The sequence below is a fragment of the Belonocnema kinseyi genome, chromosome 8, assembly GCF_010883055.1.
Source record: "Belonocnema kinseyi isolate 2016_QV_RU_SX_M_011 chromosome 8, B_treatae_v1, whole genome shotgun sequence".
Taxonomy (NCBI): domain Eukaryota; kingdom Metazoa; phylum Arthropoda; class Insecta; order Hymenoptera; family Cynipidae; genus Belonocnema; species Belonocnema kinseyi.
Genome location: NC_046664.1, coordinates 5,062,857 through 5,080,359, shown reverse-complemented (window position 1 = coordinate 5,080,359; position 17,503 = coordinate 5,062,857). Strand labels below are relative to the sequence as shown.

The 17,503-nt window shown below is 26.6% G+C and overlaps 1 protein-coding gene across 5 annotated transcripts in view; it reads left to right on the top strand.

Annotated features, from left to right (window-relative positions):
- Positions 1-17,503, top strand: part of LOC117179141 (cerebellar degeneration-related protein 2) — a 413,086-nt gene that overhangs the window by 363,452 nt on the left and 32,131 nt on the right. For 2 of the 5 annotated variants that reach the window (XM_033370815.1, XM_033370814.1), the window contains exon 1: positions 8,698-9,051. The exons of the other annotated variants lie outside the window; for them this stretch is intronic. In XM_033370815.1, coding sequence (XP_033226706.1) covers positions 8,940-9,051 — 112 coding nt within the window. In that variant the 5' untranslated portion in view covers positions 8,698-8,939. Of the gene's footprint in view, positions 1-8,697; positions 9,052-17,503 lie in introns of those variants that run through there. 5 annotated transcript variants of the gene reach the window in all.

Genomic DNA, 17,503 nt, shown 5'->3' with positions numbered 1-17,503 from the left:
TGTCTAATCATAATGATTTTTTTCTGATCAAGCCTTCAGGATCGAGCCATGAGGATTTTTTCTAATCGAGCGATGCGGATTTTTTTTCTGAAACATGATGATATCTTTCTGATCAAACGATGAGGATGTTCTCTTCATTAAGCCATGAGGATTTTTTCTAATGAAGCGATAAGGATTTTTTTTGGCGTCACCATAATGATTTTTTTCTGATCAAGCCTTCAGGATCGAGCCATGAGGATTTTTTCTAATCAAGCGATGCGGATTTTTTTTCTGAAACATGATGATTTCTTTCTGATCAAACGATGAGGATGTTCTCTTCATTAAGCCATGAGGATTTTTTCTAATGAAGCGATAAGGATTTTTTTTGTCGAACCATAATGATTTTTTTCTGATCAAGCCTTCAGGATCGAGCCATGAGGATTTTTTCTGATCGAGCGATGAGGATTTTTTTCTGAAACATGATGATTTATTTCTGATCGAGTCATGAGGACATATTTTTGATTAAGTTGTCAGATTTTTTTCTGATCAAGCCTTCAGGATCGAGCCATGAGGATTTTTTGTGATCGAGCCATGAGGATTTTTTCTAATCGAGCGATGCGAATTTTTTTTCTGAAACATGATGATTTATTTCTGATCGAGTCATGAGGACATATTTTTGATTAAGTTATCAGATTCTTTCTGATCAAGCCATGAAGATTGATTTCTTATTGAGCCATGAGAATTTACTTCTCATCATGCCATGAGGATGTATTTCTGATCAGGCCATAAAAAAATTTTTTCTGATCGTTCGTTGAGGAATTTCTTATCGAGCGATGAGAATCGTTTTTTGATCGAGCCATGATAATTTATTTCTGATCGAGTCATGAGAACATATTTCGGATTGAGTAATCAGATTTTTTCTCGGATCGAGCCATGAGGATTTGATGAAGAGTGGCAATGAGAGAAGACGATTATAGAAAATGAAATATTCAACCCAGAAAAATAATTTAAGTAAATCGTTACATTCCACAAAAATTAATAAAAGTCCAAATCCAAAAATACAAATGAAGTTGCTACAAAAATATTTGTGTTCTTCAATTTATCATCCTGTGAGTCTAACAAGGCAATTGTCCCGTGTCAATTAGTTACATAACACGATTAAAGATAAAAATAATTCATTGACATGCTCTGCTGGATTCTGATGTATCAGTTCACAGAGAATTTGACGGGCTTGTGGTGAAAGTGTTCATCAATTTTCATTGTTCATTGACCTGCAGACCGATCATATTCCCGCAGTAAAAGGTTAGCGGATGATATTTACGGAAAAAGCCGAGCACGAGCAACAACCGGTATTTTATAACATTGAATATCTTGCAATTGTACAAGAGAATGCGCACGAATCTTCCGAATTACACAATTCCATAACTTGTGTATGGACGGAAAAAAATAAAATTACAACGCATATTTATGTTACGGTATAATAAAACGTTACATCGAACGGGACTCATTTTTTCTTTTTCTTAAAAAAGCAAAGCCAAGTTTTCTCTGATATTTCTATAAAATAATATTTAGAGAGTGAAAAATAAGACATATTTAAAAAGCTTAAGCCTGAAATTTAATAATAAGTTTAAAATCAGCGTCAGTAAACAATTGCCTGAAAACGGAATTTAAGGCCATTAACTGAATTTCAGAATTTATTCGTACATTATTTTCTTATTCAAATAAGATAAACCTTCCTTCAATCCAGATAAATTTTTGCTTCATATAAATTTATGTCTGAATTTAAGTTTTTTTTCTGAATTTAGGATGAATATACTACGATTTTGAACATTTAAATCTATCGTGATTCATTTTAATTTTCCCCATTTTTCTCCCTTTTCAAATATTTAGGAGACGTTCATTATTTCAGAGTGGCCGCTGAACCGGGAAACCTAGAAAACCGGAAAATGATCGGGGAAAACCGGGAAATGACAGTGAATTTATTTTTTTACTAGGAATTTTACAAATTTTTAGAAGAAAAAAATCTGTCCAACTTTGATTTTAACCGTTTTTTAAATATTTAGTTAAATTGTTATCTTTTTCAATTATAATATTATTGAGTTTAGAATGCGTGATTCGAAAATCTTTCACTTAATAAATTTTCCATTTTAGATTTTAAGCTTACATTTTATTTTAAAGAATTTTAAAATGCAGTTTTAAAGATTTAACAATTAAAAGTTAAAGGCGTTTAAAATCGAACATTTTTGCTAAACAAATTTTTAGTTGATCAATTGGCATTTTTAAATAACTTCAAAATAATATATTCATAATCAAAGGATTTTATTAAATTTCAAATATTATTTCAGTCTAAAATATTCCATTTTTAAACCATTCAATTTAAATTTTTTTAGTTAAGAATAAGAGCAATTATTTAAGATTTAGAAATATCTGACTGTCCATTTAAAATCCATAATTATAAATTAAATATACAAAACTAAAGAAAAAAACTCAACTTTGAACTTTACAATTTTAACTGTAAGTTAAGTTGTCGAATTTTTATGTACGCATGACAATTAAACACCTATAATTCTTATAAACAATTCAAGTAACTTTAAGAAATTTTGACAAAATTATCCAAAATAAATGCGGAAGCTTTTGAGAAAACTTTTTTTATTTGGCACAATTTCAAAGAAATTGTTATGAAAAATTAGAATTATTTTTTAGATGTTTAAAAGTGTTCACCATATAAAAAATGTAATAGTTTAATTTTTCATGTTTCTAGTTTAAAATTGCTTAAAATTATATCATTTTTAGATTTTTTAAATGCATTGGCTGATTCTTAAATTTAGAGCATTGAAAATAATCACGTGAATTTACATTTTTGGAATTGAATCTGAATCTTCTAACTCTATAATTTATAAAAGTTAAAAAATATTTATTTGATAGTTGAACTGAATTTAATTTCAAATTGATCATTTGAAAAATAACTGAAAATGCAGAAAATCAAGAAAACTGAAAATTCAAGTTATCGAAATCCAAATGTAGAAAATTCAATTTCCAAGTATCTTTAAATTTAACTGTTGAAAAATGGAAAAAATCAGAAAATTTAAGCAAATTCAACAGCAGAAATTGGTTGAAAATGGAAAATTCGTCGGTTGAATATTTAATACTCAATTTTCTTTCATTTTCAATTTTTTTCATTTCCAACAAATTAATTTTCAACAGTTAAAAAATGAAGACAATTGAAAATCAAAGAAGACTTTACTGCTAAAAATCGAATAGACTTCAACTGTTGTAAATGTAAAAAAATTTCAAATTCAACTGTGGGAAATCTAACTGTTGAAAATTCAATTATTATCTATTTTCAATTTAAAACAGTTAAAAATTTAACAGTTCGAATTTCAGTTTTCTTAAATCTTCAACAGTAGAAAATGTAAATATTGAAAATTCAAGAAAAATAAAAATGCAATTGTTCAAAATTCAATTTTTATGTTATAAAGTTCAACTGTTGAAAAATGGAAAAAATAAGAGCTGAAAATGTTAGAAAATGGGAAATTCGACTGTTGATTATTCAATATTCAATTTTCTTTTATTTCCAACAATTTAATTTTCAATAATTGAACATTTAAGGAAATTAAACATTAGAGAAGATTTCACTGCTGAATATCGAAGAAACTTCAACATTTGCAAAACTGTTGAAATCTTTAAAAATTAAAAAATTCGAAAAGTCAACTTTTGAAAATCCAACTGTTGAAAATTGAAGAATATTGAAAAATGAATAAAATTCAACCCATTGTTAAAAGTTTTATGCATAAATAATTTTACATGAGAATTTACTAAATAAATATTTAATTCTATAAAAAATGATGAAAAAAGTAGATTTCTTCGAAAACGGGTTTCTATTAACAAAAAATGTTTTGGCAGATTAATAGTCATCCAATAGAATCTCATTAAAGAATTTATCAGATTAAAAAAAAAAAACTTTGATCATCTTCTTGTAAGATCGGATTAAGCTTGAATTTATCAATTCTCCCCAATTTGGGAGATAAAATAAAAAAGAAAATTGCGCAGATAAAAGGAACTTGGATAAACTGAATGTTTATTACTGGTATATTATTTAACGAAATGACAAAAAATCTGCCTCAGCACGGATTTGAACCAGGACCGCCACTATCCGTGAGTAGAGCCCATTACGCCACCGCTCCCATCGACGCACCACTCCCGAATAGTAGCGTTTCGGGTTCAAATCCGGACTCAGGCAGATTTTTTTTTTTACAAATATTAGACCAGTAATCGACGCTATTTAATATTGAAAATCAATTAATACTCTGGACAACAAAATAACATAAATTGTTCGAAACATTAAATTTTGCGATTTATCTTATCAAAAAAAAAATTTAATTAAAGTCGTAAATTATCAGATTTTTATAATATAGTGTGATGAATGTACCGTCAAATTTTTTCTAATAGGAAGCAATTACTATCTAAATATGCAGGTAATTAAATAGCAAACTTGTGTCGTGACTTATTATTCTTTTATGGAGTAAAGAAAGTTCTACTTTATATGGCTATAGTAAAACTGAATTCGTGAAATCGTGCCACGATGGACATTGAAAGATCGCTTCTTTAAAAGTTTAAGAAGGACAGTACCGATGTGTATAATTCACGTATTTCTATCCGACATGACCCTTGAACCCTGACAATCTATTCAAATTCTTGCATGACCTTTGACCCCTTATTGCAATTATTCAAATCCAGAGAATTATGTAATTACCACTCTTTCTCAGATTATTGAAAAATTGTTTATCACACACATTGCAAACATTCGCCATTTTTTTCTTATATTTTCTAATGCAAAAAGTTTAAAACTAAAAAAAAAAAGTATTTTAACAATAGTTTTCATAATTGAATTTTTTACTACCGCTTTTCTACGAATTGTTTAAAAATGTTGATTTTTAATCATTTATAGTTTTTTTTTAAACATACTCTATAACACTACTGTTGTCATTTTTTTAAAGAAAAATTATTCTTTAATAAAAAAGTATTTTAACGATATGTCATAAAAAAATTTAGTATCAAAATTTTAAACAGTAGAATTATAGAGAATATTTTTCCCGACGAAAAAGCCATCATTTATTAAATTTTAACTTTTTCAAAAATTTGTCAGAAGCGAAAGTAAGAACAAATTTAATTTAAAAAAAAAATGATTGAAATAAAATTTCTTGTGAGTTGGACAATTTGTTTATTTAAAAATAATGCCTTTTATTAGCAATTACATCAGTTATATTATTTTTATTCTCAAAATTTTCTTAAAATCCAACATTTTTTGGTTAAATATTAATATTAAAATTTATTTATTTTTTTTGAAAACTGAACGATTTTGTTATAAATATTTTAAACTATTTGGTTGAAAATTAAATCTTTATAAGATAAAAACTAAATTATTTAGTAGAAAATTTATATATTTTGTAAAAAATATTTCATAATATTGAGCCTAAACAATTTATTTCTCCAATTATTTTCAGTACTCTATTTGTATCAAAATAATATTTTTTAAGTCAAATAAAAAATAGTATCTAACAAATCTTTTATTTTATTCAAAGGAAAAAAGTGAAAGAAATAACTGTTTAAATAAAAACAATGTATCAGAATGATGTATAGAAATTAAGTATAATTATGAAAGCGCTGTGCATGATAAGACAACGCATTACAAAAATAAAAATAAGGATTAAAAGTGAAACCAACAATGAAGAGAAGATCTCGAAAAATAAAAGAAAATACGTTTATCAAACTGAACATGAAAACAATAAAAGAGTGAAAGTCCAAGAATAATAAATTTATAATTTGCATACATACATTCATTCAGAGAATATATTTAAAAAAAATAATAAATCCATTCTTTAACACAATCTTTTTGATTCAGCCGAAATTAATTAAAAGTCAATTAATTAATTAAACTTAATCATTTTAAATATAATTTTAAACATAAAAACTTTAACCAAACACATTATTTTATTTTAAAAAAACTTTTCTTTGTCTGAGAGCCAATGAATATTTATCTTCGACTGAAAGAAATTTTTTTTGTACCAAGGAAATTTTTTTCTGACTACAATTTCTGAGCGGTACAATTAAATTTTGCTCTAATTGTTACATTTCTAGAAAAATTAAAATGTTTTCTTCCAAATTGAACAATTGAGTAACAAGTTGAACTATCTGGTATAAAATTAAACTTTTTTATTACAACATTTTTTTAATTGTAAATAATTAGTTAAAATAAGTTTACATACATTTTTTAAACAATTTATTATTGTTTAAAGCCATTTTCTCTAAAAATAGAGTTAGAAAGTCGCAGGTTTTCAAAAAATTTCCACATTCTGTCCAATTTTCAATAAAAGTGAGGCAAAACTGAATTAATGTTAATAAACACAATTTTTTAAACAATTCATTATTATTTTTAATAATATTCTCTTAAAATAACGTTAGAAAAATGCAGTTTTTCACCACTTTTTATCCAATTTTCAATTCGAATGAAGTGAAGTTGCGTTTTTTCTTAAATTTACAAATATTTCTCTACTGTTCACTTAAAGTGAGTTAATAATTAATTCAATAAAGAAAAAATAATTATTTATATAAGTAATTATAGTTTATAACTATCGTCTTTATTAATGCTAAAAAGTGCGATTTCTTCTGAATTTTAAAACTTTTTACCCGCTTTTTACGCAGTAAAGTAATAAATTATGCAAGTTTACAAACATAGTTGTTTAAACAATTTATTATTTTTTATAGCTCTTCTCTTAGATAATTGCTAGAAAGCTGCCGTTTTTTTAACTGAAAACTTTTTGTCCATTTTTCACTAAGAGTGTTATAATAATTAATGAAATTTAACAAACATAATTTTTTAAACAAGTTATTATTGTTTAAACTATATATTCTTAGGTTTTCAAGAATATTTCAAATATCTGTTTTATTTCAGAAAAGCGCATATTCACAAAAAAAAGATTGTTTAAATAATAATTCTCTGTATTTTTTATTTGTTCGTATCTAAAAAGCCAAAGCAAAGTTAAGAATTTCATAAAAAATTGCAATTTTTTAAAAATTATTTAAGATAATATTATTTAAAATAATAATAAATTGTTTAAACAACTATCTGCCATTAATATAGATAAAAATAGCTATAGAAAATAGTCATTTGTTTACACAATTATTTTTGCAAAATTTAATTAATTATTAAGTCACTCCCAGTAGAAAATGGACAAATAGTTTTAAAAATTCAGAAAAAACGCAACTTTCTACCATTAAACAAAGAGAATGTTATTAACAATAATAATATTTTAAACCATTTGTTTGTTAACTTGAATTAATTAATACTCCGCTCTAATTGAAAAGTGAACAAAAAGTAACAAATTACAAGGAAAAATACCGCAACTTTATTATTAATATAGAAGCTAGCTAAAAATAATAACAATTTGTTAAAAAAATTATCCTTCTTAAATCGAATTAAACATTAACTTATTCCAAGTGGAACTAAACAAAAAGTTGAAAATTTTAGAAAAAAATGCAGTTTATCGCATTATTTAAAGAGAATATTATTAACAATAACAATAATAATATTTTTAAACCATTTTTTTGTTAACTTGAATTAATTATTACTCCACTCTAATTGAAAAGTGAACAAAAAGTTATAAATTTCAGGGGAAAAAACCGCAACTTTATTATTAATATAGAAGCTAGCTATAAACAATAACAATTTTTTAAACAACTATCCTTGTTAAACGGAATTAAATATTAACCTACTCCAAGTGAAAAGTAAACAACAAATAGAAACCTTTAGAAAAAACTGCAATTTATCACATTATTTAAATAAAATATTATTAACAATAATAATAAATTGTTAAAACAATTATTTTTGTTAAGATTATTTAAGTATTGTATCACTTCAATTGAAAATTGAACAAAAAGTGAAAATTTTTGAAAAAATGCGATTTTCTGTCTTTATTCTAAGAGCAAATTGCTAAAAATAATAGAACATTTATTTAATTAACCAATAACCAGTAAAAAGTAATCTTTTATGTATCATAAACAATTGCATTTGAAAAAACACATAAAATCATAATTAGTGTAAAAAACACGATAAATCCATTTTTTCACCTATGGGGTTTTTGTAGGACACTATAAAAAAGACTTATCGATTCTAAATCAAATTAACAACAAAAAAAAACATTTTTTCAAAATAAAAAAAGGGAATTTTTTTCAACTTGAAGAACTTTCCTGACGATAAAAAGTAGAAAAAAATGTTGAATCCATATTTGGACCAGCCTAATGAAGCATAGAGTAGTCAGTAGAGTAGATTCTAGAGTTATGGAGTTATACGAGGAAGCGGATTGAATGAAGGCGAGTGAGAAATAAAAGGCGAAAGGGTTGAGTGGAATGCGGATTAAAGTGGGAGCAGTGCAGGAGCCAAGTGGAAAGACAAGTTGAAGAGAAAAGATGCAAGTTTACGAGGATAAGGAGGAAAGAAAGAAGGAGTGAGAGTGGGTGACTCGAGAGAGGCAGAGAAAGGGACCGGTCCCCTCGGGTGTCTCAGGTACGTTAATGGGCCTTGGTGGTGGGGGGCAATGTGGACCCAAGTGGAGGGGAGCGCTGCGGACCAAAGTGGAGGGGAGCGATGCCCAATGGCCCAACCGCCCTGACTGGGGGTAGCGGCCTGCTTGCAGCGATTCCCATTTCACAGAAGACCGGTCGCCTTCTGAGTAACCGGTTGTCGCTCTAAGTCTCTTGCAGCTTTTGCAAATTTTCAACAAGTCCTTTCAGTTCAGCTCATCTTCAGATGTCACCGATGTGACGATTTAAATATTCTTACAGTTTCTGGAGTTGGGGTTCAAAGTGGAATTTTAAATTTGAACTAGAATTTGCAAATCGAGTGGAAAATCATAATTCAAAATTAAAAATAATTTTAATTAAAGTACCTTCAGTTTAATTTGATGAAGATGAACGGGTCCAGCGTGGATGTAGTTTGGGATCCACAGACGCAGATGAGTTCCTTGGATTGCTGGGATTACTCCATCGAATTGGCATGTCTTCAAGGACCAGAAGGTAGAGGAAAATCGTTCCTTTTTTTAGGGAACTTTATTTTCTTAAGACTTTATAGTGTAGAGGAAGTTTTGAGTCTTCGCTGGGGTGGCTTCTCAACTTCTAGTGCAGTTTCTGGATTATTGTGATTATTTATCAGTGATCAATGAGTGGATAGTGTCATGGTTGAGTGATTAACAAATAGAATGTGTTAAACTTTAAATGATTCAAAATTAAGGACAGGGAGTGTCATTCCCATTTAAACCAGTATAATATCGATCATCGACCTTTCCTTCGATTTTCAAGTAATGATCGATTAAGAAAAATCTGAATAAGGATTTTAATTTTAGTCATTTACTATCATATTTTAATTTTTTAGATTTACATTTTTTTTATCTTAGACTGCTTAATTATTTCCAAAAAGTGCTTGAATTTCGTTTGGATGAGGATTTTTTACCGAGGGCGTTATTTTTTTTTTCTTCCTTTTTTTTATTTTGAATGGAAAATTCAATTTAAATTGTCATTTAGACGTAACTGATTATGTATACAATTTGATAGCGTGAATTGTAACGTAATGATTTCGTTAGTCTGAAGAATTTCATGTATCCGTAAGCCTCGGAAAATTTTCAGCAATTTTTGAATTTTGTAAATGCAGGGGAAATAAACCGCTTGGTCACAACTTTATTTTTAGATTCTAATCCACTGATTTTGTCTTAGAAAATTCGTCTTTTGGGCTTGGAATTTCAACAGTTTCGTAGCCAGTTCGACTATTTGGAAAAAATTTGACTTTTTTGGTAATAATATTTATTGGTTTAAAATGACTTATATTTAATTAAAATTTGACCATTATATTTTTTGTTAAGATAAAACTTTAGCTTATAAATTTAACTATTTGGTTATAAATTGATTGATTTTTTTAGCATTGAAGTATTTCTTTGAAAATTCGTCTTTGGTTAAATTTAACTATTTTTTATTTAAAATTAAAACCGTTCTGAAAATGTTATTTTTTGCTGTTAAAAGGTGATTCACTTTAATTTTACAGTTGAACACTTTATTGAAAATTCGTTTTTAACTGTTGAAAATTAGATTTTTCAATTAAAAATTTCACTGTTTGATTGGATATTAGCTTTTTTACGAGAAAAATTTATTATTTCTAGCGAAAATTAGAATTTTTGCATGAAAATTCAAAAATTTTATTTTCATCTTCGTTGAAATTTAATCTGTTTTATGTGGGAATTAAAGTATTTTTTGAAATTTATCTTTTTAGGTTCAATTCAACTATTTTTAAAAAATTTGAAAGAAAAATCTTTCGTGGTTGAAATATCATTTTTTGATTTACATATATAATTTTAGTTGAAAATTGAGCTACTTTGTTAAAAATTATTTTATTTTGTTGTCAAACATTCAAATTTCAACAATTTGGTAAACAATTCTACTTATTTGCTAAAAATCTTCTGTTTTTATTTTGCAAATTAATGATTTAAATTAAAGTTTTAACTATTTTGTTAGGTAACAACAATTTAGTAAAAAGTTTCAATATTTGATGGAGAATTAAACTTTTTCTTGCGGGTTCTTTTTTTATTGAAAATTATTTGTTTAATCAAAATTTAACTGTTTGTTTAGATATGTAAATTTTTGGTCAACATGTAACGTTATGATTGAAAGCTTATATTTTCGCATGTAAAATTAAACTGTTTAGAAGAAAATAAGTATTTTTGCTTGAAAATTCAACAATTTGGTAGATAATTCTTCTTTTTTTGTTAAAATTTTGTTGTTGTATTGAAAATTAATGTTTCAAATTAAAATCCAACTATATTGTTGGATATTTAACTATTTTATTTTGACAATAATTTTTAAATTGAAATGTAACTATTTGTTTAGCTATGTAATTGGTTGGTTGAAAATGGACTTTTTGATTGAAATTTCATATTCTCGAGTGTAAAGTTCAGATGTTTTGAAGAAAATTGGTCTTTGGGTTGAAAATCCATTATTTTTGTTTAAAATTATTTTTTTTCTTGAAAATAAATTTTTGTTGATCAGAATTTAAATATTTTTACTGCTTGGTCAAAAGTTTGTTCAGGTTCGTCTTTTTTTTGTAGAAAATTTATCTTCCTAATTGAAAATTCAACTATTGGATTGAATTGTGCGAATTTTTTTAGATTAAAAAATTTTTGTTAGTTCTATGCTTTTCAGAAAATAGAAAACAAACCAAATGTTTTTTTAAATACAAAAATGGAGAATTTACAATCAAATTAAATTGTCTCTGATTCTAATTAAGGAAGATTATTATCAAAGAACCTGAAATATACCGAAAGTTAAAATCAGCTTCCTCTAATTTTTTGTTTAAATCTCAAGACACTATTAATTTTTTTTATTTAAAGAAAATCTAAGCGAGTATTTTATTCTTAGTTTATTTTATTTTATTTCAGTTATTTTGGATTAAATGTTTTTTTTTCTTATCGTACTTTCTAAACTGAGAGTTCAAGAAAACAGTTACCTTCTAATTATTTCCAAGAAGTGCTTGAATCTCATTTTGATAAGGATTTTATACCAAGAAATTTATATTATTTTCTTCCTTTTTTTATTTAACTGGAAAATTCTATTTTTATACCAAAATATTTTTATCTTTATCCAATTTTGGAAATGACCTACTTTCCACTCAAATGAATAAAAAAGTATTGAATTTAAAATTGCAAATAAAATTTTTTACGCAGAATTAGTGAACAGCAATTTGGTAACGTAAAATGAAATATTTAGTGTCAAGAAATTTACATTTTGTTAATTTATCACTGTTTTTATTTAACTTGATGATTCTATTTTTATTAAAAAAAAAAACTTTTCATCTTCATCGAATTCCACTTTAGGAGACAAGCAATTTTTATTTCGTTATCAATTATTATCAGGTTGCAAATTCGACAATATGAAATGACACGTAATCATTACATTATTCGAAATAATTTCAGATTCAATTTGGCATTAAAAAATGTAATACCAGGTGCTACAATTTGTTAATTTTATCGTGGCTTACTTTTGTAAGTCCCTCTATTTTTTCAACTATTTCAAATATTTTACTTTTTTATTCTGGTAAAGGATTTCATGCTCTTTCGAAATCCGCCAGAAAATTGTAAACGAACTTAAAAATAAAAAAATAGCGTTAGTCAGAAATTTAAAAAAACTGAAAAAATGAGGCTAATTTTTTGCGAGGTAGATTTGGTAAGTTTAAAAAAATTTTTCATTGCGTTTGGTTGAAAGTTAACTTTTTGATTGAAAATTCGTATTTTCTTTTTTTAGAAAATTCGCCTTTTTGGCTGAACTTTTCAAAATTTAGAGTACATTTTTTTTCTTTATTGTTTACAGAAAAAGTCTAGGTTGAAAATTCAACTTCTTGGCTTAAAAATGAAAGTTAAAAATTAATTTTTCAACTGATAATTGAACTATTCAGTTGTAATTTCAAATTATTGGTTGAAAATTAACTATTACTATTACATTTTGTGTAAAAAAAAATTATATTTTTAAATAAAAAATTTAACTTTTTTGTAGAACATTATTATTCTTTAGATTGTTTTTTTTTAGTTTAAAAATTCATCTTTTCGACATTTTGGATAATATTTTTTCTTGACTAAAAAATCTTTCTTAGTTGAAAAATCGTATTTTTTATTTAATGAAGACATTTAACTTTCTTATTTTGCTGAGAGATATAGCACTTTTTCGAAATTTCCAGAATTTTTTTTTTATTTAAAAAATGGCTTGTATCCATCTGAAATTTTTTATTTTAAAAACGCACAAGATGCGAAAAAAATTACATGGCAAAGATGTTATTATTGATCAAAGAAATATTCATAAAATAATTTACAATATTTTCCCCAGTTTGTCATAATTTTTTTCAAAAAATCTTTGGCGTCCAGTCTAAAAGGTTTTCAAATACCAAAAATCTATAGATATTATTTGAAGAGAAAAATAATCTCGAAAATATTTGCAATATAAACTCGAAATAATCACCTCGGAATGTTAGCTTAGCACTTGCGCTTACATTCCCCTAATCCCAAATTCTGGTTGGCTCCACTTGGGATTTTCTCATAAGAAATAAATCTGTGTGGTATAGAAATTAAAGAGCCTAAATTTCTTTTCTATAGACACAAGGTCTAGACTGAGTATTAAGCACTAATAGTACAAATTTGCAAAATTCTGCAGTGATTTGAAGAGGTTTCAGATAAGTCGATGATAAGTTGTCTTTAAAACTAACAAATTTACTTAGTGTTTATGAATTCTGAGTTTAAATAATATTTTTACAATTTTTAATTATGAAACTAATATAATTTATAATGTTAACATTTAAAAACTTGTTGTATATGTAAAACATATTTTTTTAGAGTGTACAACTTTTTTATTTTACAGATCTAATAATATTAGCATAAAATATTCACTAACTTGAACTGCACCTCTTATTGAAGACAATGACGTGTACGTTTTATGAGAAGAATTTTAATATTTAAAAAGACCTTTATGCCACGAAGTAATTATTTTTCATAGTTTTTAGCAAGAAAAACTTTCAGCCATTCAAAACTAAGCGGCTGGCTAGTGCAAATTTATTTCCATAAAGAAATTAATTTTTGTGATGTAAATACTTTGACCCAAATTATTATTATAGGTACACTTATCTTTAATTTAAGCCAAAAAAATTCAAAAATCTTCACGGGTTCCCGAAATACGACTGAAAATGTCCAAGAGTATAAGCGTCGGCTAACGGTCGGCGTTATCCAGCGAGGCTAGTCGACAGCAGTGATAGCCGACTGAGGCTTTGACATTTTTAGTCGTATCTCGAGAACTCTTTAAAATTATTTTAAATTTTATTTGCTTGAATTAATTACAAGACTTCAAAAAATGTGAGGAATGAATTTTAGATTTTTTCTAAAACTTTCCTTGGTCACACCACAAATTGAAGTTAGGGAACAAAATCTGAGAAATTCTCATCAATCACTGGTGTCGACTGGCCTCGCTGGTTACGCAACCGAAATCCGATGCAGACGCACTTAGCCATTTTTGGTCTTGTCTCGGGATCCCTTTAAGATTTTTTAAATTTGATTGGCTGAAATTAATGGTCAGACTTTGAAGAGTGATTTAATTTGTTACAGTTACTGGTTATATAATTCAAAATGACTGATTTCAGTTGTGAAAATACTTCGTTATGTTATTTAAAAATTACTGATACGGTCAGTGGACGTTACTGATTAGATACATCTGTTTTTATTGTTAGGAAAATGAAATAAATTTTCTTGTCTCAAAATTATTAATCATTTAGGTTGAATTAAATGTTTGTGAATTTTTATTCATTTGTTGATAAATCAAATACTTGATTAAAAATTCATCTTTTGTTGTTTAACATTCATCATTTTATTTCAAAAATATTTTTTGTTGTATCTTAGAAAATAATTTTTTTTTAAACTTGAAATATAACTTTTTTCGTTTTCGTTAAAAATGATCTTTTTTGCTTAAAAATGATTTAATTTGTTAAAAATTCAACTTTTTGGTTTAAAATCGTATTATTTGGTTGAAATTTAATTATTTTGTTGCATTTTTTGTATTGAAAATTAATTTTGTTAAATGCAACGTGCACTATCCCATTTTTGGTAATTTTTTTAAATAAAAAATTCATCTAGTTGGTTAAAACTTCATGCAATTTCTTTAAAAATTGGCTTTGTTGGTACAAAACAAATCTTTTAAAAAAATCTAATAAATTGTCCTTTTTGATGAAATTACAATGTTTTTATTTAAAATTAAAATCTTTTTTGCTTGAAATATAAATTTTTCTATTTAATATTGAAATCTTTTTTAGTACAAATTATAGTTATTAAATTTGTTGTGTTCAGGATTCAACTTTTATTTATCTTTTTATTATCTTCTTTGGTTGCAAATTCATCATTTCTGTTGAACAATTATATGTATTGTTGAAAATTTATGTTTCTTAGTTCGAAATTTAATTATTTTATTCAAATTTTTTTTGACGTTGAAAATTAGTCTATTTTAGTCGAAAATTCTACTTTTTGGTAGACAATTATTCTTGTTCTTTGAAAATTCAATTTTTTGGTTGAAAACTCGTGTTCTTTGGTGGAAAATTAATCTTGTTGGCTGAAAATTCGTCTAGTTGCTAGAAAATTGAATCTATTTTTCTCAAAATTGAACTTTTATATTAAAAATTCCTTTTCCTTGTTAGGAATTAATTAATTAAAAATTGGAAACAGTTGACTTTTAACTTAAAAAAAATCATTTTCAACAAAGAAGTTCATTTTAAATCAAATTGTTGCATTTAAACCAATTAGTTAAACTTTTAAACAAAAGCGACTAATTTTACACAAAATAGTGGAATTTTCAACCGAAAACTTTATTTTTCAACCTACAAAAATGAATTTTTAACCAGCTGATCAATTTTCAAATAAATATTACCTTATACAAATAGTTGAATTTTCAAGCTAAAAAGAAAAATTTTTTTTTATAAGGGTGTTGCATCTTCAACAACAGAAGATACTATTTTTTTGCCAAAAAAGATTAATTTTGAATTCGAAAAAATAAAACGGTTCAATTCTCAACTAAAAAGGTGACTTTTGAAACAAAAATAGTTGAATTTTCAACACAATAATTAAATTCTTAACCAAAAGCAGTAATTTTGAAACAAAAGCACTATAGTAGACTTTAAACAATTTTCAGTAAAACAAAAGATCTTTCTTTGAAAAAAAGATGGATTTTTTTTAACCAAAAGTGATATATTTTTAACAAAAAATATAATACAGTTTTCAACCAAACAAAATAATAAAATATAACTTTTAATACAAAATAATTGGATTTTTTATAATTTTCTATTATTGCGTTTGCATTTAAGCGAAAGAGAGGCAAAAATTTTAAAATAGGGGGAAAAAGAGGGGTTTTTCTAAAAACTAAAAAAATATTAGAAAAACCTTTCTTTCGTCGAAGCTTTATTTTTTTGTTTGTTAAAACCGCTACTGTTCGGTTGATAATTCAGCAACCTTGATAATTCTGCCCAAATGACCATTCCTTGTGTTCTAAAAAAACTTCTTTTTTTCAAAGCATAAACAAAAGAATAAATTCCGTTTTAATTGTTATTTAAGGAATTCTAAACATTTCTTGGAAATGTAAGTTTCTTATGAGTAGACGAATCCAAGCGGTGAAATTGATCAAATGCGCTGACTTGTGTAATTTTTTTCCTTCTTTAGACTCGAGTAAATATTTTCGATTGCATCACACTGAGCACCAAAGACTGATTTTCGAGTTAAGGGCATGTGACACAGCTAAATACCTATATTACCGACGACAGCTTTTCAGTTCACTGAATGTTTTTTTGAACCTAAGAACTTTTTTTGTAAATAAAATATCAAGCTGAAACTTTGGGAAATGTATTAGAGTGCAATAAAGTACGTTTAGGTACTGCATTTTGGTAGGAACTTCACTGAAAATTATTTCATCTTTTTTCTGAACCTCAACATTTTTTGAACGCTCGAACTTTTTTTATACATAAAATATCGGCCTCAAACTTTGAGAAATGCAAGAGCCGAAAGAAAACTACGTTAAAGTACAAAGGTTAATAATAAAAGATGTAAAATAAAATATTTCAACAATCAATTCCAACGGCATCAGCCGGTAACGTTGTACACGAAAATACGAAACCTGGCGGCCACTAGACGAGGCTCCAGAGAGTTCGTATTTTCGTGAACAACGTTACCGGCTGATGCCGTTGGAATTGATTGTTGAAATTTTTTTTTACATCTTTTATTATTAAACTTTGTACTTTAACGTAGTTTTCTTTCGGTTCTTGCATTTCTCAAAGTTTGAGACCGATATTTTATGTATAAAAAAAGTTCGAACGTTCAAAAAATGTTGAGGTTCAGAAAAAAGATGAAATAATTTTCAGTGAAGTTCCTACCAAAATGCAGTACCTAAACGTACTTTATTGTACTCTGATACATTTCCCAAAGTTTCAGCTCGATATTTTATTTAAAAAAAAAAGTTTTTAAGTTCAAAAGAACATTCAGTGAACTGAAAAACTGTGATCGGTAATATAGGTATTTAGCTGTGTCACATGCCCTTAATGGATTATGCACACAATGTAAAAAAAAACCCTTAAGGTTGAAGAAAAAGAAGATAATACCAATAATAAAGATAAGAAGGAGGGGAAAATTCTGTCAAGTCAGAAAGGTCTTTTGAATCAAGAGGCACTCAAATGCCTCTGTTTCCAAGGTCCTTGCCCTAACAGCAATTCTGGCATTCTTTGCTTCTGACTCGAGGTCATGCACCAGAATCAAGAAGCGGCGCGAAGAAATGTATTTGCAAACGCGATATGAGCCATCAATTCACTGTCTGCGAATAATTCGCATAAATTTACATCGATTTTTGCCCTATTTGATAAACACCTTTCTAATAAGGAACCGTACTAAGATTACGTAACACCTCAATGGGGGGGGGGGGG